The 23,896-nt window shown below is 36.7% G+C and overlaps 1 protein-coding gene across 1 annotated transcript in view; it reads left to right on the top strand.

Moving 5' to 3' along the window:
- Window positions 1-3,579: 3,579 nt before the first annotated feature.
- The window catches only part of LOC138745214 (chromo domain-containing protein cec-1-like), a 47,689-nt gene continuing 27,372 nt past the window's right edge, over window positions 3,580-23,896 (top strand). Inside the window, exon 1 of the mRNA XM_069902276.1 lies at window positions 3,580-3,994. Coding sequence (XP_069758377.1) covers window positions 3,580-3,994 — 415 coding nt within the window. The remainder of the gene's footprint in view (window positions 3,995-23,896) is intronic.

Below are 23,896 nucleotides of genomic sequence, written 5' to 3'. Positions count from 1 at the left end.
TTCAAATATGGCTTTCCCCCACTCAAAAATCTTAATCTTTTGACCAGACCTATCCATTTCTATAATTATATTGAAACAAATGGTACCATGATCACTGGACCCGAAGTACTCCCCAACACACACCTCAGTCATCTGCCCTATCTCATTCCCCAACAGTAGATCCAACACGGCCCCTTCTCTCATGGGTACCTCAATGTATTGCTGCAAAAAACTAACCTGCACACATTTTACAAATCCTAATCCATCCATCCCCTTCAGAATGTGTTTCCCAATCTATATTAGGATTCACATCTGAACTTTCAGATACCACTGATTAAGTCTCTATCTTCTGCATTTTGCTTGGTATCGCACCAGTGGGACTTTGCAATGTACATTCATCTATTCCAGTTCCACTAACATTGAAGTCAGCCAATGAGACCTGCAGCGCCTTGATTGTGTTCTGTTCTTGTATAGTAGTTGAAGGCGCTTCCTCTTTGGTGGTTGGCTCCAATCTCCTGCCAAGCTTTGTCAGTCCGCCTTGCTCACTCAACTCACAATCAAACAGTTCTTTGAGAGGAGCTGTTTGCTCGAGGACTTTGGCCCGACAAGACTTCTTCTTATCCATCTTGGGTTCTTTACACTACAGCTTATCCTGGTTCATGGTAACTGTAAACAAATTTGAATCTTCCTTGGTCCCTTTCAGAGGATTGCTACTTGGTTCAATCTCTGGTACTTCACACAATCCCTGGTTGTTGATAACTTTCAAGAACACATTATTTTGGGCTTCCTGCCATATTCTGCAAACTAAAGCTGTATCTTACCAAGAGTTTAGCTCAATTTTAAAACTGCAATTCACCTTCATTTTATTATAGAGTCTTCTGGAATATTCTATTTTTACAGCAAGAATGTTTCTTTGCTTTTAACAAGTTGAGTTCTTTCAAACAAGTTTTATGTGCCTTTCTTCCAAACCAATTTCACAATTATAATTTTATTTGAATCAAAATATTGACGACACTTTCAAGGTTCTAGTATTTCATAATTTCAAAATCAAGGAAATGTGGGGATGATATTTTGATTTACTATTTTATTCATGCAATAAACCAAACTTTGTGGCTGCAGCTTTATGTAGCTTTAATTCATTGATAAAATGGATATACATTTTGCATAACTTCTCATTAATATTTTCATAACAATGAATAAACAAAGTATTCAGCTATATTTAAAGATATAATGATATTCAACTTTAAAGAGATATAGAAAAAGAAATATGATGAATTCAAAGAAAATTATCGCGAGCTTACGTCTCCTTCATAGTTCATTGAAGAATGAGATGCAAGCTATTAGTCTGCATGGATATTATGACATATTACACCATAATCACTATGGTAACACTACAAACAATGCTTTTTCTTAAAGAGGTATGCACAAAATTAACTAAGAATCAAAAACACAAGGTTTTAACCTTTACACTGCCACCAGCAGTATCTAAAGTTCTACCAACATCAGACACCAGAATTGTTGCTAATGTCCCTTTAAATTTCAAGGTATGTCAAGAGCAACATGGATCCATTCCAATTTGCCAATTGCAACAGGTCAATGACAGATGCCATCTCACCCACTCTACCTTAAGCCCAGAAACACTTGGAAAGCAAAGCTCCAAACATCAGGATGGTCTTTATCAATTACATTTCAGCATTGAACACCATCATCCTCTCAAGAGTGATCAGCAAACTCCAAGTCCTGGGCAAAAGAGCAGAAGAGACACAGATACAAAGAAGAGAAGAAGACACAAACACAGGTACAGACACAGAAGAAGAGGAGGAAGAAGACCAAGACCTTCACAGGGAAAAAGAAGGTAAAACAGATGGACACCTCACAGTGTAATTGTATATTTCCTCACCTCCAGATCTCAATCAGTGAGGATTGGTAAGAAAATCTCTTCCACAATCTCCATCAGTTCCAGAGCACCAGGGCCCTGAATTCTTAGCCCCCTGTTCTACTCACTCTGCACCTACAATGGGGTGGTTTGGTACTACAACAACACCATCTACAAATTTACGCCAACCATACCACCCAGATTATTATCTGTATATTTATCTTTGATGTATAAAGGACACTGTTTTACCTGTTAAGATTCTCCAGCATTATGTTTTCACTTCAACCATAGCGTCTGCAAACTTTCATATTTTACTTCTTGAATTCCTTCAGCTGCTCGCTCCATTCCCTTTTAAAGGTTCGCACTGAACTCGATAGCAATTTTATTAACTCTAGCTGGCACGTATCACAAGGCTTCATGGAAATAGTGCAATTGTATCAGCCTTCACTGCTGATGAGGAGCATGTGGTAAGTGGGCCTTTCTGCTTGCTTTCAGGAGAAAGGTCTCATTCACTCTTTGGGCATGATAGGTCATTGTCAAGAGTGGATTCCTAACTCTGCTGTGCTTAGGCGTGAGGCATCTCCTTCATGACCTGGCTTTTCCATTGGCCGTGGTTCAGCTTAAGTAGTCAAATGAAGCTGATAGCTCATTTTCTGCCCTTTAGATAGTCCTCGTGTTTTTCTCAGCATATGGGGTTCTCGATTGCACCAAGTGTTTCTAATTATTTGCTCACAAAATGAATGTAGTACTGTGGAGCGGCTTGGTGACCCCAATTGTCCAGTGGGGTGTTGTAGTCCATGCTTCAACCCTATAGCCTAAGGATTGACCAGGGCTGGTCCATAATTTAGGACAATAAGACTTTAAGACATAGTGGTGGAACTGGTCCATTTGCATCCCATTGTGTCGACCCCACAATTCCATCTACAGTTATTGACTATCAACCCCATGCTCCTGCCTTCTCCCCATAATCCTTGATTCACTTCCTAATGAAGAATCTCTCTCCTTCAATTTTAAATATATCCAATTACTTAGCCTCTATCACCATTGACAATGAAGAATCCCACAGGTTTACCCCTTTTTTCTGTGTTAAAGGTACATTTTTGAATGCTGATGCTGTGCCCTCTGGTCCCAGAATCCCCCACCAAAGGAAACATCCTCTCCATGCCTTGACCTTTCAGTATTCAATAGGTTTCAATGAGATACCCCTCATCCTTTTAAACTCTAGTTAGAATAATCCCAGAGCTATCAATCACTCTTCATATGATATCCCTTACATTCCAAAGGTTATTTTTATGAACCACCTCTGGACCCTCCTCAAAGATAACACATCCCTCGATAAGAAGCCCCAAACAGTACTCCATGTGATCTGATCAATGCCTTAGAGCTCCTCAACATTACATCTCTGGGGGAGTCATATTATGGAGTAGTGGTCGGTTGGGTTGAACCAGCCCTCCCTAGAAAAAAGGAAAAACAGTTTGGAAAAAAGAGCTCAACAAATATAAAACTCAAGAAATAGAAGATAAAGTTATAGGGAAGAACCAGAAGATGGCATCCAAAAAAGAGAAAGTAAGAACAACTGAATAAAAAGAAGGAAAATCACCTGAGAAGAAAGAAGAAGGCCTTACCTGCACGCAGGAGCAGGGAAGGGCAGCTGATCTCTGAGGTTGGTGAGTGCCCTGCGAAGTCGCGACCTCCTGACCGGTGTACTTCAAAAATGGCTCTCCATGCCAAATGAAATTGCACAATCTAAGGATAAAGTGAACACCAGCGGGAGGGGGGCTGAGCTGAGGAGTGGGCAGCTACAATGTGACCAGCTGAGGGACGCCCAGCATCGGGGCGCTCAGCTGGAGGAACAAAATAACGGCGAGGAAAGGATCGAGGAGCCAGAAGAGGGACAATGCCAGCAGGGTGACCGACGACAAGATGATCAACAGCAGGAGGCCCGACAGACAGACGGACTGCGACTAGAGGCCCAACTGCAAGACACCCAGCGAGAGGAGGCCCGACAAAGACATAGAAGTAACTCATCAGAAAGAGCAGAAGAGACACGGATACAAAGAAGAGAAGAAGACACAAACACAGGTACAGACACAGAAGAAAAGGAGGAAGAAGACCAAGACCTTCACAGGGAAAAAGAAGGTAAAACAGATGGACAAATATAGCTAAAGTCTTTTTTGAAGAACAAATTAGGTCATTAAAAGAATGGCTATCATTAGAATTTAGTGCAATTAAAAGAAAAATGAAAAGAGCAGAAGATGAAATGCAGTTTATAATTGGTCATGAAATAGGAAAAAGAGTAGAAAATGTGGAGGAACGGGAAACTGCCTTAGAAATGGAAGTAAATGATTTAACAGAAAAATTGGAAGAAAGTGACAAAAAATTAAAGAGACTCAAGAGTTGTTATCTCAGAAAATTAATATGTTGTAAAACTACAGAAGGCGAAACAACATAAAAATAGAGGGCCTGAAGGAGGATGAAGAAGGCTCAGACATGAAGGAATTTATAAAAGGATGGATCCTGAAAGTTTTGGGAATGAGAGATTTTCATGAAGAAATAGAAATAGAAAGGGCACACAGAGCACTGGTACCGAAACTATAGTCATGTCAAAAGCTGAGATCCTTCTTAGTAAAACTTTTAAGATATACGACAAGAGAGAATATACTGGAGCAAGCAAGGAAAAAAGTTAGAGAAGACAATAAGCTGTTGGAATATAAGGGGAAAAAAATATTTTTTTACCCAGACATATGTTTTGAACTTTTAAAGAAGGGGAAGGAGTTTAATATGGCAAAAATTTTATAGAAGAAAGGCTATAAATTCATGTTAAGACATCCAGCTGTAGTTAAAGTATTTATCCCTGGGGAACAAAATAGGCTGTTCTCGGATCCAGATAAAGCACAAAAATTCACAGAACATTTGCAGGAGAAAAGAAGAGAGGAAGAGATGTAACAAGAAAGAAGACCGGCGATATATTATATGTAAAGATTTAAAAATAATGTATATGTAAAGAACTAAAGATGGAAAAGAGAAGGGAAGGGAAGGGAAGGGAAGGGAAGGAAGGAAGAAGGGGGAAAAAAGACAGCTTTGTTATATGTATTAAAAAAAGTGTTTTCTGGGGGTGGGGAGAGAATAACCGTCACTGCAAAATCAGTTGACACTTGTGAGCAAGATCACAAACCAAATGGAAAAGGGGGTTGTGGTTGCCCAGCAAGGGATAAGGGGCAACTCAGAGAGTTGGGGTTAAGGTGTTATTGGGTGTGCGGATTGTTGGAATATTTTATGTTTTAAATGTGTTGTCATACATTGAATTTAAAAAGAGAAACTTAAAAGACAAAAATGGGGAAAAAAGGGGATGGAGGTGGCGAGAAGGCAGAAAAGAGGTGTAAACAAGATGGCCACATTGAACTATATGACTATAAACATTAATGGAATACATAACCAAATTAAAAGGGAGAGGCTACTAAATTTACTGAAAAAAGAAAAAACTAGATATAGCATTTGTGCAGGAAACACATTTAACTGAGGTGCAACATAGCAAATTGAAGAGAGACAGGGTAGGATACGTAGCGGCAGCATGATATAATTCAAAAGCTAGAGGTGTAGCCATATTAGTTAACAAAAATGTACCAATCAAGATAGAGGAGGAAATAACAGATCCAGCAGGGAGGTATATAATGATAAAGTGTCAGATATACTCAGAATTTAGGAATTTGCTCAATATATATGCACCTAACGATGAGGATCAAAAGTTTATGCAAGATATTTTTTGACGATTGCAGATACACAAAGAAATATATTGATAGGAGGGGATTTTAACCTTAATTTGGATCCAATATTGGATAAAACTGGACAAAAGACAAGCAAAAAGAATAAACTAGCCAAATTTATGGTTAAATCAATGCAATGAAATGAAACTTATGGATATATGGAGGAGACAGCACCCAAAAGAGAAGGAATATTCATATTATTCGAGTAGACATAAAACATACTCAAGGATTGATATGTTTTCGTTGTCGGCCCATATTCAAGGGAGAGTCATGAAAACTGAATATAAAGCTAGAGTACTTTCAAATCATTCACCCCTGTTATTAGCAATAGAACTGGAGGACATTCCACCAAGAACATATAGATGCAGGTTAAATGCCATGCTACTTAAAACACAGGAATTTAGAGAGTTTATTGAATGCCAAATTAAAACATATTTTGAAATAAATACAGAATCGGTTAAAGATAAATTTATACTATGGGACGCAATGAAAGCCTTCATTAGAGGACAGATAAAAAGTTATGTAACTAAGATGAAAAAGGAACACAATCAGGAAATAGAACAACTGGAAAGGGAGATAGCAAGTACAGAAAAGGAACTAGTGAAAATGGATGATATAAAGAAAAAGAGAGAATTGGCAGACAAAAAAGTAAAATATGAAATATTACAAACGTACAAGGTGGAGAAAAACATAATGAAAACAAAGCAAAAGTATTATGAATTGGGAGAAAAAAACACATAAAATATTGGCCTGGCAACTTAAAACAGAACAAGCTAAAAGAACTGTATTTGCATCAAGGAAAAAGGACAAACAAATCATATATAACCCAATAGAGATTAATGAAAACTTTAAGGAATTTTATGAAAAATTATACCAAGCTGAGAACGAGGGGAAAGATGATAAAATAGAAGAGTTTTTAGCTAAAATTGAACTGCCAAAATTGCAAGAAGAGAATCAAAACAAACTGATAAAACCATTTGAAATATAAGTACAGGATATATTAAAAAAGCTGCCGAATAATAAAACACCAGGAGAGGATGGATTTCCAATAGAATTTTATAAATTCCTCCTTTACTGGAAGTAATAAATCACGTAGAACAACTAGGCAGGGATGTCAATTATCCCCCTCATTGTTTGCCTTAGCAATATAACCATAAGAAAATAAAATAAAATAAAAATGATAAAAATAAAGGAGTATAAAATCAATTTATTTTCAGATGACATCATAGTATACCTAACAGAACCAGAGATATCAATAAAAGAACTACATAAGAAATGGAAGGAATATGGAGAAATATTGGGGTATAAGGTCAACACAAATAAAAGTGAAGTGATGCCAATGAGTAATGCAGATTATACAGAAATTAAAAAAGAATCACCATTTAAATGGAAAACACAAGCAATCTGATACCAAGGTATCAGGTTAGACAATAACTTAAGCCACTTGTACAAAAAAAATTATCAGCCATTAATAAAGAAATTACAGGAAGACTTAGAACATTGGAAAGAACTACCACTAAAGCTTTTTTAAAACTTTATTTATTCATTCAAAAAACAAATAGTACATAACATATACAACAATTAACCATAAACATGAACATTATTTTTTATATATAGAAAAAAAAAGAAAAAAACAGAAAAGAAAATAACCCCCCCCCCCCACCAGCCAACTCTCCTAAGGAGAGCCATAAAGAAAGAAAAAATAAAAAAAATTAAGGAAAAATTAAACATACATATTAAAATCTAATCAACATAAATTGAAATGTGAATATTCTGAGTATAACAACCACTTATTAATAAAAAAATTATAATTATCATGTGAAACATATGGAATTATTTCCATTATTTAACAATATTTCATCTTGTTATGCCATCTATTAATATCAATCACATAAAAATCTTTCCACGTACTAGCAATACATTTTTTCGCTACAGATAAAGCTAAATTAAGATAAAGCGAGTTGAAATTTATCTTTCAGAGGTTGCAAACTACCCAATAAAAATACTGTCAGATCTAAAGGTATTTTAATCTTATACAGGTATTCTAAAAACAATTGAATTTTCTTCCAAAAAGATTGTATATATATATATATATATATATATATATATACATGACCAAACACCATGAAAAAAGTTCCAACAGATTTACCACATCTAAAACACAAATCTGATTCATGAAAATCATATTTTTTTTAAATTTTTCAGGTGTTAAGTATAATTGATGTAGAAAATTATAGTTAATCATTGCATAACATGCATTTATCAATCTAGTTACACTGACATAACAAATATCTAACCAATCATCCTCGGAAAAAATAAAACCAATATCCGCTTCCTATTTACTTTTAGATTTATCCCAACCCCTTTTATCCATACCATCCTGTAATATTTGATACATAAATGAAATATAACCCTTCTCTGGTACCTTCATAAGAAAAGTCTCAAATTTCGTCATTTCAGGTAAAATCATATCAACGTTTTACCAAAGATCGAATTTGATAATAAAGAAACAAACAGTTCTTATCAATACCAAAACTGTCCCTCATCTGATTAAAAGATAAAAATTTACCCTCTTTAAAACAATCACCCAAGTTTTCCACACCTTTAAATCTCCAATGTAAAAAATTTTGATTGTATATTGAAAAAGAAATAGGTTGATTATTATACAATGGAGTCAAAGCCGATAATTCATCCCTAGAGCCTATCATTTTATTTTTCTTTATCCATAACTTCATTAAATGTTTTAGTATAGGCACATTATGTTGCTGTAACAAATTTATATTCCATCTAAACAAAAATTGATGTATTTAAAATTCAGAAATATATGCCATCTCAATTTGGCCCAACTAGGAGGCTGTTCCAAATCCATCAATGAACTAATAAATTTAAGTTGGGCTGCTTCATAATAATTTTGAAAATATGGTAAATGTAATCCCCCCAACTCATATTTCCAAGTTAATTTATTCAAACCTACTCTCGAAAATTTACCTCTCCATAAAAACTCCCTAACCATTTTATTCAAATCTCGAAAAAAAATATTATCAAGTAAATACACAATAGATTGAAACAAATATTGCATACACAGAAAAATATTAATCTTAATTGTATTTATCCTACCCAATAAATTAATAGGTAAATCTTTCCATTTAATCAAATCAATTTTAATTTTTTTTATTAAAGGAACATAATTTAATTTATATAAAGATTGATAATTAACATTCAAAATTATACCCAAACATTTAATTTGATCAGTCCATTTCATATTAATAATATTCTTATAAACTGAATAATCTCCTTCACTTACCAGTAATATTTCACTTTTTTCCAAATTAACTTTATATCCAGAAAGACATCCATATTGTATTAAACACTCCTTCAAGTGACTGATCTGGATTTTTTAAATACACCAATACATCATCAGCAAATAAATTAATTTTATACTCCTCATCTAAAACTTTCATACTTTGTATCTGTGTATTTTGTCTTATCAGCTGTGCTAAAGGTTCGATCACTAACGCAAACAAAGCTGGTGATAAAGGACAACCTTGACAAGTTGATCGAGTCAGTTTAAAAGGTTTCGAAATCAAGCCATTTCTAGCTACCGGTTTACCATATAAAGCCTTAATCCAACCAATAAAGAAAGGACCAAACTTAAATTTCTCCAGAACTTTAAACAAAAAATTCCACTTAACTCTATCAAATGCTTTTTCTGCATCGAAAGATATCACCATCGGATGATCTAAAGATTGCCAAAATCTATTAATCAAACTAATCACACACAGAATATTATCTGAAGCATATCTATTCTTTATAAAACCTGTATGATCCATACGAATCAACTTAGGTAAAAATTTAGCCAATCTATTTGATAAAATTTTAGCTATCATTTCATAATCTACATTTAACAATGAAATTGGTCTATATGAAGATACTTTCAAAGGATATCTATCATTTTTTGGGATTACTGTAATTAAAGCACTAGAACAAGACTCAGGTAATTCATAATGTTCTTCAACTTGACATAATACATCCCCAAACACTGTAGAAAAATCATCAGAAAAGATTTTATAAAATTCAACCAAAAATCCATCATCACCAGGTGATTTAGCATTCGGCATTTCCATCATAGCCATTTTTATTTCCGAATCAGTAAATGATGCTTCCAACTCCTGTATATCTGTATCCTCTAATATCGGTAAATTCAACTGTGATTAAAAAAAAGATCAATTGATCCAATTTCTTGTTTTTCTTCAGATGTATATAACTTTTTATAAAATTCATCATTAATCTCACGAGGTTTATGTGATAAGAGAATTCCGTCTAACAGCATTAATAGTCCTCAAAACCTGTTCTTTCTTTAATTGCTACGCCAATACCTTATGTGCTTTCTCTCCCCATTCATAATATCATTGTTTAGTCCTATTAATCACACATTCAAATTGATAAGATTGCAAAGTATTATATTCCAATTTCAACCTCGATAATTCTATTTTCTGATCTTCTGTGGCATCTTTCTGAAATTCCTTTTCTAATTCATCAATCTGTTTCTCTAATTCAAGACTCTGATTTAATCGATTCTTTTTTGATTTTATAAGTATAACTAATTATTTGTCCTCTCAAATAGGCTTTCATAGCATCCCATACTACAAACTTACTTTGAACAGAATTAGAATTTTCTTTAAAAAAAAAGTTAATTTATTTTTTTCAAAAAATCAATAAATTCCATATTTTTAATAACATTGTATTAAACCTCCGATAGGCCACTTGAATTTTCTCAGAAGTTGCATATGTAAAGTATAACAAAGAATGATCTGAAATCACCCTACTTTTATATTCTGCTTGTTGTATTTTTCCTTGTAAATGTGCCGATTCTAAAAAAAAGTCAATCCTTGAAAACGATTCATGTCTAGATGAATAAAAGGAGAAATCTTTCTCTGTCGGATTAATACTGTAGAGCTCGTCGAAAGAACCAAAGATTTGTTGATCCAAACCAAGGCTTTTATTAGCAAAAGACAGGAGCTCTTCACAAGTGGCCGACCAGTCCGGAATGATCTGACCTGGCTAGGGACACAACCCTTTAAGGTCCAGACTGTAGGCGTGGCTAAGCTCTCAGCCAATCGCTGTAAGCACAGTCAATACACTCTAGATACTGTAACTATATACATTGGTGATAGGTCTGTACTCTCACAAAGACGTCTCCAAATATCTACTAAATTAAGATCTTTCATCAATGCTTGAACCTGAACTGCCATCTTAGATTTCTCAACTTTCTTCGGAGATTTAACTAATAAAGGTTCCAAAACACAATTAAAATTACCTCCAACTAAAATATTATCATTATCCTGACCCAGATATAAAAATGCATCTGAAATAAATATTTCATCATCTACATTTGGGGCATAAATATTAAGTAAAGTCCAAAATTCACTAAAAATCTTACAATTCAATTTAAGAAACATCCTGCCTTTTCCTCCATTGATTGTAATTAAAAGGATAAATTTTTATGTATCAAAATTGCTACACCTTTAGCCCTGGAATTAAATGAAGAAGAATATACATGCCCAACCCAGTCCCTCTTTAATTTCATACTTTCTTTGACATTCAAATAAATACCAATAATATCTTTATATGAAAACTCAAATCAACCTATATAGGCCCTCCAATAGGAGAAAAAAAATCACCAATTAAAAGCTAACTAAAATGAAAATAAAAAAAAATTAGAAAAATCCCCCCCCCAAAAAAAAACTACTGTTAGGTAGTAATCCCTAAACAAAAATTGGGTGTGGGTCACCCACCAGTGGCTGATGACTAGTAAAGAAATTAGAGCAAATCTCTCCCTCCTCAGCCGAACTATGAATAACATCAAAATATCATAATAACATAAAAAGTAAAATAAAAATAAGAAAATTCTTCTATTCAACCAAAAGATTCCAAACTCGGAGATCTCATTTCAGAAGAAGTTGGACTCTTTTCATTCCCGTTTTTTTCCATTTCTGCCATTTCTTCCATTTCCAGAAGAACCAGATTTTTCTTTAGGAGACAATTGTGGACTACGTCTTTGTCCTCTTATATCTGGCAATGAATCAGCAAAAATCATTGCTTCACAATCATTCTCAAAAAAACTAAATTGATAGTCTCCATAAAACACCTTCAACACTGCCGGGTAGTGAATAGTAGACTTATAACTTTTACGCCACAAAACTTCTTTAACTGGATTAATTCGACGTCGATCTCTTGACTCAAATCAGGATTAAAAAAAACTCTGGTATTCTGAATCAATAACGGAGTTTGTCGTTGTCTTGTATTTTGCACTGCTAGTTGAAGTATTGTTTCTCTGTCCAAATAATTCAAACATCGAATTATTACAGGTCTCGGTGGTTGACCAAGTAAAGGTGTTCTTCTTAAAGCTCTATGAGCTCTTTCCAGTACCAAGCCTCCAGAAAAAAATTCTTGCCCTAGTACTTGTGGGATCCAGTCTTTAAAATAATGAAGAGGATCTTGTCCTTCCATACCTTCTGACAAACCAACGATTTTCACATTATTCCTTCTGCTTTGATTCTCCAAGTAGTCTATTTTCCTCTCTAACTCCTTCTCACGTTCTCGCAATTCTATAACTGATTTTTCAACCTTCAACACTTTTTCTGTGTTAGAAACCACTTGCTGTTTACATTCCAAAAAGCAGACTGAAATTTTTTTTAAATCTTCACAAGGTGCTTCCACACGTGTTTTAACTGTATTCAATTCTGAACTTATACTAGCATTCATTTGAGCCATCTCATTCATTAAAAGTTGAATGACAGCATTTAACTGCATACATTGTAGCTCAGAAAAACTCAGCCCCTCTTTCTCTGACGTAGTGGCAGAACCAGGTAGCTTCAGCTCCTGCTGCAACTCAACAAAAGGCATTTTAGAGGTTTTACTGCGGGTCTGGACTCCCAGCGACAGTACCCTGACTTCCTCAGGGGGTCGACGCTGGTCTCCACCTGCAGCTCGCTGTTTTTTAAAAAAATCACGTAGGAGATCGAGATCTTCAGATTGGAATGCTTCCTGATGCATTTCAAACAATGGAGTCATCTTCCTGCGTGCTCCCTCTGTTAAAATCGAAAGGCTTCCAGAATCGGGATCCACTTCTTGGGAGCAAGCACCTTCCTCCAGAGAATGGGTAATTCCAGCGCCATCCTTCACTTGGTGAGTAGTAGGCAGTCTTTGTGGTTTAGACACTGAAGAAATTAAACCTGAAGCTGTAACAAGTTGTTTAGGCCCCAAGTCTTCAGCACTTCGAAAATGTAACTTCTTCTGCACTTGAGGTTTAATCTTTTTACCATTAATGGCCATAATAAACTAAAATTTAAACTTGAAAACAAAGGGTTAAAAAATGGGTACTTAAAAGTCTGGCCAGAGAGGTCGAGATTACACATCTAGACTCTACGCCATCTTGCCACACCCCCCCCCCACTAATGTTGATAGGGAGGGTGAACTCCATTAAAATGAATGTGTTCCCAAGGATACAATACTTATTTCAAACATTACCAATTCCCTTAACAGAGAAATTCTTTGTTGAACTACGGAGAATAATAAGGAAATTCTTGTGGAAAGGGGGGAAACAGAGGGTAGCGCTAGTTAAATTAACAGAGAGGTATAACCAAGGTGGTTTGCAGTTACCAAACTTCAGAAATTATTACAGAGCCACACAATTGAGGTATTTATCAGATTTTTACCAGATGAGAGAAAAACCAGACTGGACTAAGATAGAACTAGATAAAATAGGATAGAAGGTACTGGGACATATACTTTATAAATGGGATGAAATGCTGGTGCAATATAACAGCTCACCAGTATTGCATCATTTACTTACTATATGGAAGAAGATACACATAGAAAGGAAAAAAATGAATTACCAAATACCAAAATTATTATTGACCCAAAATCCACTAATCCCTTTTACAATAGATAACTTTTCCTTTAGAGAATGGGAGAGAAAGAGGATCATGAGAATAGAAAATTGTTTTTTGGGAAATCATTTATTAACATTTGAACAGTTGAAGGACAAATATGGAATAACTCCAGATACAATATTTGCATATCATCAACTGAAAGCTTATTTAAAGGATAAATTGGGAAACAGATTGACATTATCAGAAGGAAGCAGCTTTGAATATGTGATTACAGATAGAATGATAATTAAAAGATTTATAACAAATATGTACATTTAGCTGCAAGGTAAGGAAAATGATTAAATAAGCTATAAACCCAAACAAAAATGGGAAAAGGACTTAAATATAAAGATAAAGAATGAAACATGGGAAAAGTTATGTTCTGGAACTATGAAGAATACAATAAACACAAGGCTACATATGATACAGTATAATCGGTTGCACAGGTTATATATCACTCATCAAAAATTAAAAGAATGGGATCCAACAATATCAGATAAGTGTTTTTGCTGTAAAAATTAAATGGGAACAACAATACTTGCAATTTGGGCATGTACAAAAGTGAATACATTTTGGGAAGAACTAAATCAGATATTAAATAAAATCACAAAAAGCAATATACCAAAGAATCCAGAAACCTTTCTTTTAAGTAACATAAGAAGTAAAAAGAATTAGGCCCCAAACTGGATGAAGCTCAAAAAAGATTAATTATGATAGCCTTAGCATTAGCAAAAAAATGTATAATGTCAACTTGGAAAATGGAAGGGAGCCTGAGAATACAGCAATGGTACATGGAAATGAATAAATCTTTTCCATTTGAAAAAAAATACATATAATTTAAAAAATAAAGTTACATTGTTTGAACAAATTTAGGAACCGTACATGGAACACAACAAAGAGAGCTTGCCTCAGACCTCCATCTCCTAAAATGATAAGAAAAAAACGAATGTGTAAAAGTGGATGACACATTTTTCTTCTTTGTTTTTCCCTTGTGTGAAGACTTTGTTTTATGGTTTTATTGTATTGTATATCTTTAATGATAGTAAAGAGGGTTGGTGTGAGGATGCTGAAACAAGCCATGAAAGACCTCAACACTGTTTCCATCTGGTACCGCACAGATGGCAGTCTCTTCAATCAGAGGCGCCTGCAAGCTCACACCAAGACACAAGAGCAACTTGTCCGTGAACTACTCTTTGCAGATGATGCCACTTTAGTTGCCCATTCAGAGCCAGCTCTCCAGCGCATGACGTTCTGTTTTGCGGAAGCTGCCAAAATGTTTGGCCTGGAAGTCAGCCTGAAGAAAACTGAGGTCCTCCATCAGCCAGCTCCATACCATGACTACCAGCCCCCCCACATCTCCCTCGGGCACACAAAACTCAAAATGGTCAACCAGTTTACCTACCTAGGCTGCACCATTTCATCTGATGCAAGGATCGACAACAAGATAGACAACAGACTCGCAAGGCAAATAGCGCCTTTGGAAGACTACACAAAAGAGTCTGGAAAAACAACCATCTGAAGAAACACACAAAGATCAGCGTGTACAGAGCCGTTGTCATACCCACACTCCTGTTCGGCTCCTAATCATGAGTCCTCTACCGGCATCACCTACGGCTCCTAGAACGCTTCCATCAGCGCTGTCTCCGCTCCTTCCTCAACATTCATTGGAATGATTTCATCACCAACATCGAAATACTTGAGCTGGCAGAGTCCGCAAGCATCAAATCCATGCCGCTGAAGACCAAACTGCGCTAGGTGGGTCACGTCTCCAGAATGGAGGACCATCGCCTTCCCAAGATTGTGTTCTATGGCGAGCTCTCCACTGGCCACCGAGACAGAGGTGCACCAAAGAAGAGGTACAAGGACTGCCTAAAGAAATCTCTTGGTGCCTGCCACATTGACCACTGCAAGTGGGCTGATATCGCCTCCAACGGTGCATCTTGGCGCCTCACAGTTCAGCAGGCAGCAACCTCCTTTGAAGAAGACCGCAGAGCCCACCTCACTGACAAAAGACAAAGGAGGAAAAACCCAACACCCAACCCCAACCAACCAATTTTCCCTTGCAACCGCTGCAACCATGCCTACCTGTCCCGCATCGGACTTGTCAGTCACCAACGAGCCTGCAGCAGACGTGGACATACCCTTCCATAAATCTTCATCCGTGCAGTCAAGCCAAAGAAGAAGAAGAAATATCTTTAATATTTATTAGTTTTAGAGGGGGATGGGAAGGGTGGAGGTAGGGAAGAAGGGAAAAAGGGGGAAATGTCACTGTGTATATTTAATGAGAAACGTTTGTACATATTTATGTTGATATCTGCATTTGTTATTAAATCCCTCTCAAAATGAATGCTGGAACTTCATTTTACTTATAGGAAAGATGTGGAATCTATGGAGTGGGTGCAAAGGAGATTCACCAGGATGTTGTTTGGATTATGACCCAAGGTCGCAGACTGTCAGGAGACCTTTGAAGATAATTAAATCATTTGTTCAAAGAGATAAGATCTGAAGTAAACAGCGCAAAGAACATTTCCAAGGATATTGATGGGACTTGAAGATCTGAGATGTAAGAAAAGGTTGAATAGGTTAGGATTTATTCCCTATCACGTTGAAGAATGAGGTTAGATTTAACAGAGGGGCACAAAATTCTGGGAGGTATAGATAGTGTGACAATTATATGAGACAAGAAGTGGAGGGCATGAGTTAATGGTGAAAGATGAAATGTTTAATGGGAACATTAGGGCAAACCTCTTCACTCAGAGGGTGGTGAAACGAGCTGTCTGAAGAGGTGGTGGATGCAGTTACACCTTCGACATTTCAGAGAAGATTCGAAATGGATGTGGATGGGAGAGGTATGAAAGGCTATGGACAGGTGCAGCTTTTTTTTTATTTTTTAAATTTTTTATTTTTCACACCATAAATCACATTAGCCATGATATACACTTTTTCTTTTTCACACATATACAGTGACTTTTTCTCCCCACCCCCCTCCCTCCTCCCAAGCCACCCCCCACCCCCCCTCATCCATTTTAGGTATACAATCTAGGTTGCATTAAACCAGTCAGACAATGTTGTCATTCAGCAAAAATACACCAGAAATTCTACTGAGTCCATTCTTTTCTTTCCTTCTCCTTCCATCAACTTAGGTAATGTTTGTCCCCGGTAGGTTTTCGCTATTGTATTTAATGTAAGGCTCCCATACTTGGTCGAATATTTCAATATTATTTCTTAAACTATATGTTATTTTTTCTAATGGAATACATTTATTCATTTCTATATACCATTGTTGTATTTTCAAATTATCTTCCAATTTCCAGGTTGACATAATACATTTTTTTGCTACGGCTAGGGCTATCTTAACAAATCTTTTTTGTGCATCCTCCATTAGGAGAAAGATCTCTGGATTCTTTGGTATATTATTTTCTGTTATTTTATTTAATATCTGATTGAGATCATCCCAAAATTTTTCTACTCTCTCACATGTCCAGATTGCATGAATTGTTGTTCCCATTTCTTTTTTACATTGAAAACATCTATCAGATACTGTTGGGTCCTATTTATTTAACTTTTGCGGTGTAATGTATAGTCTGTGTAACCAATTATATTGTATCATATATAGCCTCGTATTTATTGTATTTCTCATCGTTCCAGAACATAATTTCTCCCATGTTTCCTTTTTTATCTTTATATTTAAATCTTGTTCCCATTTTTGTTTAGTTTTACCATTTTACCCGTCCCCTGAAACCCTCTGGGATCAGTTGAAGACTGCCATACTGCAATCCACTGAAGAGGTACTGGGCTTCTCCTCCAGGAAAAACAAGGACTGGTTTGACGAAAACAGCCAGGAAATCCAGGAGCTGCTGGCAAAGAAGCGAGCTGCCCACCAGGCTCACCTTACAAAGCCGTCCTGTTCAGAGAAGAAACAAGCCTTCCGTCGCGCATGCAGCCATCTTCAGCGCAAACTCCGGGAGATCCAAAATGAGTGGTGGACTAGCCTCGCCAAACGAACCCAGCTCAGCGCGGACATTGGCGACTTCAGGGGTTTCTACGAGGCTCTAAAGGCTGTGTACGGCCCCTCACCCAAAGTCCAAAGCCCGCTGCGCAGCTCAGACGGCAAAGTCCTCCTCAGCGACAAGATCTCCATCCTCAACCAATAGTCAGAACACTTCCAATCTCTTTTCAGTGCCAACCGCTCAGTCCAAGATTCCGCCCTGCTCCAGCTCCCACAACAGCCCCTAAGGCTAGAGCTGGATGAGGTTCCCACCCTGGATGAGACATATAAGGCAATCGAACAACTGAAAAGTGGCAAAGCAGCAGGTATGGATGGAATCCCCCCAGAAGTCTGGAAGGCTGGCGGCAAACCTCTGCATGCCAAACTGCATGAGTTTTTCAAGCTTTGTTGGGACCAAGGTAAACTGCCTCAGGATCTTCGTGATGCCACCATCATCACCCTGTACAAAAACAAAGGCGAGAAATCAGACTGCTCAAACTACAGGGGAATCACGTTGCTCTCCATTGCAGGCAAAATCTTCGCTAGGATTCTACTAAATAGAATAATACCTAGTGTCGCCGAGAATATTCTCCCAGAATCACAGTGCGGCTTTCGCGCAAACAGAGGAACTACTGACATGGTCTTTGCACTCAGACAGCTCCAAGAAAAATGCAGAGAACAAAACAAAGGACTCTACATCACCTTTGTTGACCTCACCAAAGCCTTCGACACCGTGAGCAGGAAAGGGCTTTGGCAAATACTAGAGCGCATCGGATGTCCCCCAAAGTTCCTCAACATGATTATCCAACTGCACGAAAACCAACAAGGTCGGGTCAGATACAGCAATGAGCTCTCTGAACCCTTCTCCATTAACAATGGCGTGAAGCAAGGCTGTGTTCTGGCACCAACCCTCTTTTCAATCTTCTTCAGCATGATGCTGAACCAAGCCATGAAAGACCCCAACAATGAAGACGCTGTTTACATCCGGTACCGCACGGATGGCAGTCTCTTCAATCTGAGGCGCCTGCAAGCTCACACCAAGACACAAGAGAAACTTGTCCGTGAACTACTCTTTGCAGACGATGCCGCTTTAGTTGCCCATTCAGAGCCAGCTCTTCAGCGCTTGACGTCCTGCTTTGCGAAAACTGCCAAAATGTTTGGCCTGGAAGTCAGCCTGAAGAAAACTGAGGTCCTCCATCAGCCAGCTCCCCACCATGATTACCAGCCCCCCCACATCTCCATCGGGCACACAAAACTCAAAACGGTCAACCAGTTTACCTATCTCGGCTGCACCATTTCATCAGATGCAAGGATCGACAATGAGATAGACAACAGACTCGCCAAGGCAAATAGCGCCTTTGGAAGACTACACAAAAGAGTCTGGAAAAACAACCAACTGAAAAACCTCACAAAGATAAGCGTATACAGAGCCGTTGTCATACCCACACTCCTGTTCGGCTCCGAATCATGGGTCCTCTACCGGCACCACCTACGGCTCCTAGAACGCTTCCACCAGCGTTGTCTCCGCTCCATCCTCAACATCCATTGGAGCGCTTACATCCCTAACGTCGAAGTACTCGAGATGGCAGAGGTCGACAGCATCGAGTCCACGCTGCTGAAGATCCAGCTGCGCTGGATGGGTCACGTCTCCAGAATGGAGGACCATCGCCTTCCCAAGATCGTGTTATATGGCGAGCTCTCCACTGGCCACCGTGACAGAGGTGCACCAAAGAAAAGGTACAAGGACTGCCTAAAGAAATCTCTTGGTGCCTGCCACATTGACCACCGCCAGTGGGCTGATATCGCCTCAAACCGTGCATCTTGGCGCCTCACAGTTTGGCGGGCAGCAACCTCCTTTGAAGAAGACCGCAGAGCCTACCTCACTGACAAAAGGCAAAGGAGGAAAAACCCAACACCCAACCCCAACCCACCAATTTTCCCCTGCAACCGCTGCAATCGTGTCTGCCTGTCCCGCATCGGACTTGTCAGCCACAAACGAGCCTGCAGCTGACGTGGACTTTTTACCCCCTCCATAAATCTTCGTCCGCGAAGCCAAGCCAAAGAAGAGACCATTTGTTTCCTCATTCTCCTTTTCTTGCAGTTTAATATACATATTTGTTATAAATCTTTTGATTAACATTGTATCTGTAATCACATATTCAAGGTTACTTCCCTCTGGTAAACTCAAATTGCTTCCTAATTTATCTTTCAAGTAGGATCTCAGTTGGTAATATGCCAGCGCTGTATCTCCAGTTATATTATACTTATCTCTCATTTGTTCAAAGGATAAGAATCTACTTCCTGAAAAACAATTTTATATTCTTTTAATCCCTTTTTTTTCCCATTCTCTAAAGGAAAGGTTATCTATTGTAAAAGGGAGTGGCTTATTTTGCGTCAATATTAGTTTTGGTAATTGATAATTTGTTTTATTTCTTTCTACATGAATCTTCTTCCAAATATTGAGGAGATGATTCTATGTTGTACCAATTTTTCGTCCCATTTATATAATATGTGTTCAGGTATCTTTTCCCCTATTTTATCTAATTCTAATCTCGTCCAGTCTGGTTTTTCCCTTGTTTGATAAAAATCTGATAGGTATCTTAATTGTGCGGCTCTATAATAATTTTTGAAGTTTGGCAATTGTAAGCCTCCTTGTTTATACCATTCTGTTAATTTATCTAGTGCTATCCTCGGTTTCCCCCCTCTCCATAAAAATTTCCTTATTATTTTCTTTAACTCTTTGAAGAATTTTTCTGTCAGTTGTATTGGCAATGCCTGAAATAAGTATAATATCCTTGGAAAAATGTTCATTTTAATACAGTTTATCCTTCCTATCAGTGTTAGTGGTAGATCTTTCCAATGCTCTAAATCGTCCTGTAATTTTTTCATTAGTGGATTGTAATTGAGTTTATATAATTGGCCTAGATTTTTGTTTATTTGTACACCTAGGTATCTTATTGCCTGCATTTGCCATCTGAATGGAGATTCCTTCTTAAATTTTGAGAAATCCGCATTATTCATAGGCATTGCTTCACTTTTATTTACGTTTATCTTGTAACCCGACACTTCTCCATATTCCTTCAATTTCTTATATAATTCTTTTATTGATAGTTCTGGTTCTGTTAAGTACACTATAACATCATCCGCAAATAGACTGATTTTATATTCCCTGTCTTTTATTTTTATTCCTTTTATATTATTATCTATTCTTATCAATTCTGCTAGTGGTTCTATAGCTAGCGCAAACAATAAAGGTGATAGTGGGCATCCCTGCCGCGTTGACCTGCTTAAGTTAAATTGCTTTGATACATGTCCATTTACTGTCACTTTCGCTAACGGTCCCTTATATAATGCTTTAATCCAATTAATATACTTCTCCGGTAAACTGAATTTTTGCAATACTTTGAACAAATAATTCCATTCTACTCTGTCGAAGGCCTTCTCTGCGTCTAAAGCAACTGCTACTGTAGGTGCTTTATTTCCTTCTACTGCATGAATTAAGTTAATAAATTTACAAATATTGTCTGTTGTGCGTCTTTTTTTGATAAATCCAGTTTGGTCTAAATTTACCATTTTCGGTACCTGTTCTGCTAATCTGTTTGCTAATAGATTGCTATTATCTTATAATCTGTGTTTAGCAAAGGTATTGGTCTATATGACGCTGGTGAGAGTGGATCTTTCCCTTGTTTTAGTATTACTGTAATTATTGCTGTTTTACACGAATCTGGTAAGTTTTGTGTCTCATCAATCTGGTTGATTACATCCAGGAGGGGCGGTATTAATAAGTCTTTAAATGTTTTGTAGAATTCTATTGGAAATCCATCCTCTCCTGGTGTCTTATTATTTGGTAATTTTTTTATTATCTCTTGTATTTCTACTGTTCCAAATGGTTCTGTTAATTTATTTTGTTCCTCTATTTGTAGTTTTGGTAGTTCAATTTTAGTCATAAATTCATCTATTTTCCCTTCTTTCCCTTCGTTTTCAGTTCGGTATAAATGTTCATAGAATTCTCTAAAGTTTTCCTTAATTTCTTTTGGATTATATGTAATTTGTTTGTCTTTTTTCCTTGATGCCAATACCATTTTCTTAGCTTGCTCTGTCTTAAGCTGCCATGCTAGGATTTTGTGCGTTTTTTCACCTAGTTCATAATATTTCTGTTTTGTCTTCATTATATTCTTCTCTACCTTATATGTTTGTAATGTTTCATATTTTATTTTTTTATCCGCCAATTCTCTTCTTTTAGTTGTATCTTCCTTCATTGCTAATTTTTTTTCTATGTTTACTATTTCCCTTTCCAACTGCTCTGTTTCCTGATTATAGTCCTTCTTCATCTTGGTTACATAACTTATTATTTGCCTTCTAATGAATGCTTTCATTGCGTCCCATAGTATAAACTTATCTTCCACTGATTCCGTATTTACTTCAAAATACATTTTTAATTGTTTTTCAATAAATTCTCTAAAATCCTGTCTTTTAAGTAGCATGGGGTTTAATCTCCATCTATACATTCTTGGAGGGATGTCCTCTAACTTTATTGTCAATATTAAGGGTGAATGGTCCGATAATATTCTAGCTTTATATTCTGCTTTTCTTACACTATCCTGCATACTAGCTGATAACAAAAATAGGTCTATTCTTGAGTATGTTTTATGTCTAGCCGAGTAGTATGAGTATTCCTTTTCTTTTGGGTTTTGTTTCCTCCATATATCCAAAAGTTTCATTTCTTGCATTGATTTAATTATAAATTTGGTTACTTTGTTCTTCCTGTTAATTTTTTTCCCCGTTTTATCCATATTTGGATCCAAATTCAGGTTGAAATCCCCTCCTATTAGTATGTTCCCTTGCGTATTAGCTACCTTCAAAAAGATATCTTGCATAAACTTTTGATCTTCTTCGTTAGGTGAATATACATTAAGTAGATTCCAAAACTCCGAATATATCTGACATTTTATCATAACATATCTCCCTGCTGGGTCTATTATTTCCTCTTCTATTTTAAATGGCACATTTTTACTAATTAATATAGCCACTCCTCTTGCTTTTGAATTATACGATGCTGCTGTTACATGTCCTACCCAATCTCTCTTTAATTTCTTGTGCTCCAATTCAGTTAAGTGTGTTTCTTGGACAAATGCTATATCAATTTTTTCCTTTTTCAGTAAATTTAGTAGTTTCTTCCTTTTAATTTGGTTATGTATTCCATTAATATTTAAAGTCATATAGTTCAGCGTAGCCATTTTATATTTTGTTTATCTTCTCTTTCCGTTTTTCCATCATTACCTTTCCTCCTTTTCCATTTCTGTTTTCTTATTTTCAACTCTTTATAAGACAACATTCCTACAACATCCAACATTTTCCTTATTCTCCTATTTATATCTTCTTTATCCCCAATCTCCCCTTCCCCTCCTGAGTTGTCCTTTATCCCTTGTCGGACAACCACATCTCCCCTCTCCATTTGGGTTTGCGAATCCACTCGCAAGCGTCAACTGATTTTGCAGTGACCGCTATTTCCCCCCACCCAGCCCCCCCCCAGAAAAGATTTCACTTTTCATATGTCACAAAGGTCACTCTTTTAATTCCCTCCTTATTCTCTCTATTCCATTACCTTCCCTTATTAATTCTTGTCTATACTATCTATATTTTCCTCTAAGTACAGATACATTCACGTATGCACATTGTCTCTATTCACTCTTATACCTCTTTACCCGCATACATATCAATCGTGATCATTTTTACTCTCATTACCCGTCTTCATCCCTCAGTCTATTTTTGTAATTGTTCTGCAAATTTTCGTGCTTCTTCTGGATCCGAGAATAGTCTGTTTTGTTGTCCTGGAATAAATATTTTCAATACCGCTGGATGCTTTAGTATAAATTTATACCCTTTCTTCCATAAAATCGCCTTTGCTGTATTGAACTCTTTTCTCTTCTTTAGGAGTTCAAAACTTATATCTGGATAAATGAAGATTTTTTGCCCTTTATACTCCAGTGGTTTGTTGCCCTCTCTTACTTTTTCCATTGTCTTCTCCAGTACCTTTTCTCTTATAGTATATCTTAGGAATTATACTAAAATAGATCTTGGTTTTTGTTGTGGTTGTGGTTTAGAGGCCAATGCTCTATGTGCCCTTTCTATTTCCATTTCTTGCTGTAGTTCTGGACATCCTAGGGTCTTAGGGATCCAATCTTTTATAAACTCCCTCATATTCTTGCCTTCTTCATCTTCCTTAAGGCCCACTATCTTTATGTTATTTCTTCTGTTATAATTTTCCATTATATCTATTTTTTGAGCTAGTAGTTCTTGTGTCTCTTTAGTTTTTTTATTAGATTCCTCCAATTTCTTTTTTAAGTCTTCTACC

The sequence above is a fragment of the Narcine bancroftii genome, chromosome 11 (genome assembly GCF_036971445.1).
Source record: "Narcine bancroftii isolate sNarBan1 chromosome 11, sNarBan1.hap1, whole genome shotgun sequence".
Taxonomy (NCBI): Eukaryota; Metazoa; Chordata; class Chondrichthyes; order Torpediniformes; family Narcinidae; genus Narcine; species Narcine bancroftii.
The sequence above is the reverse complement of the archived record's forward strand: the minus strand, read 5'-3'. Positions and strand labels throughout refer to the sequence as shown.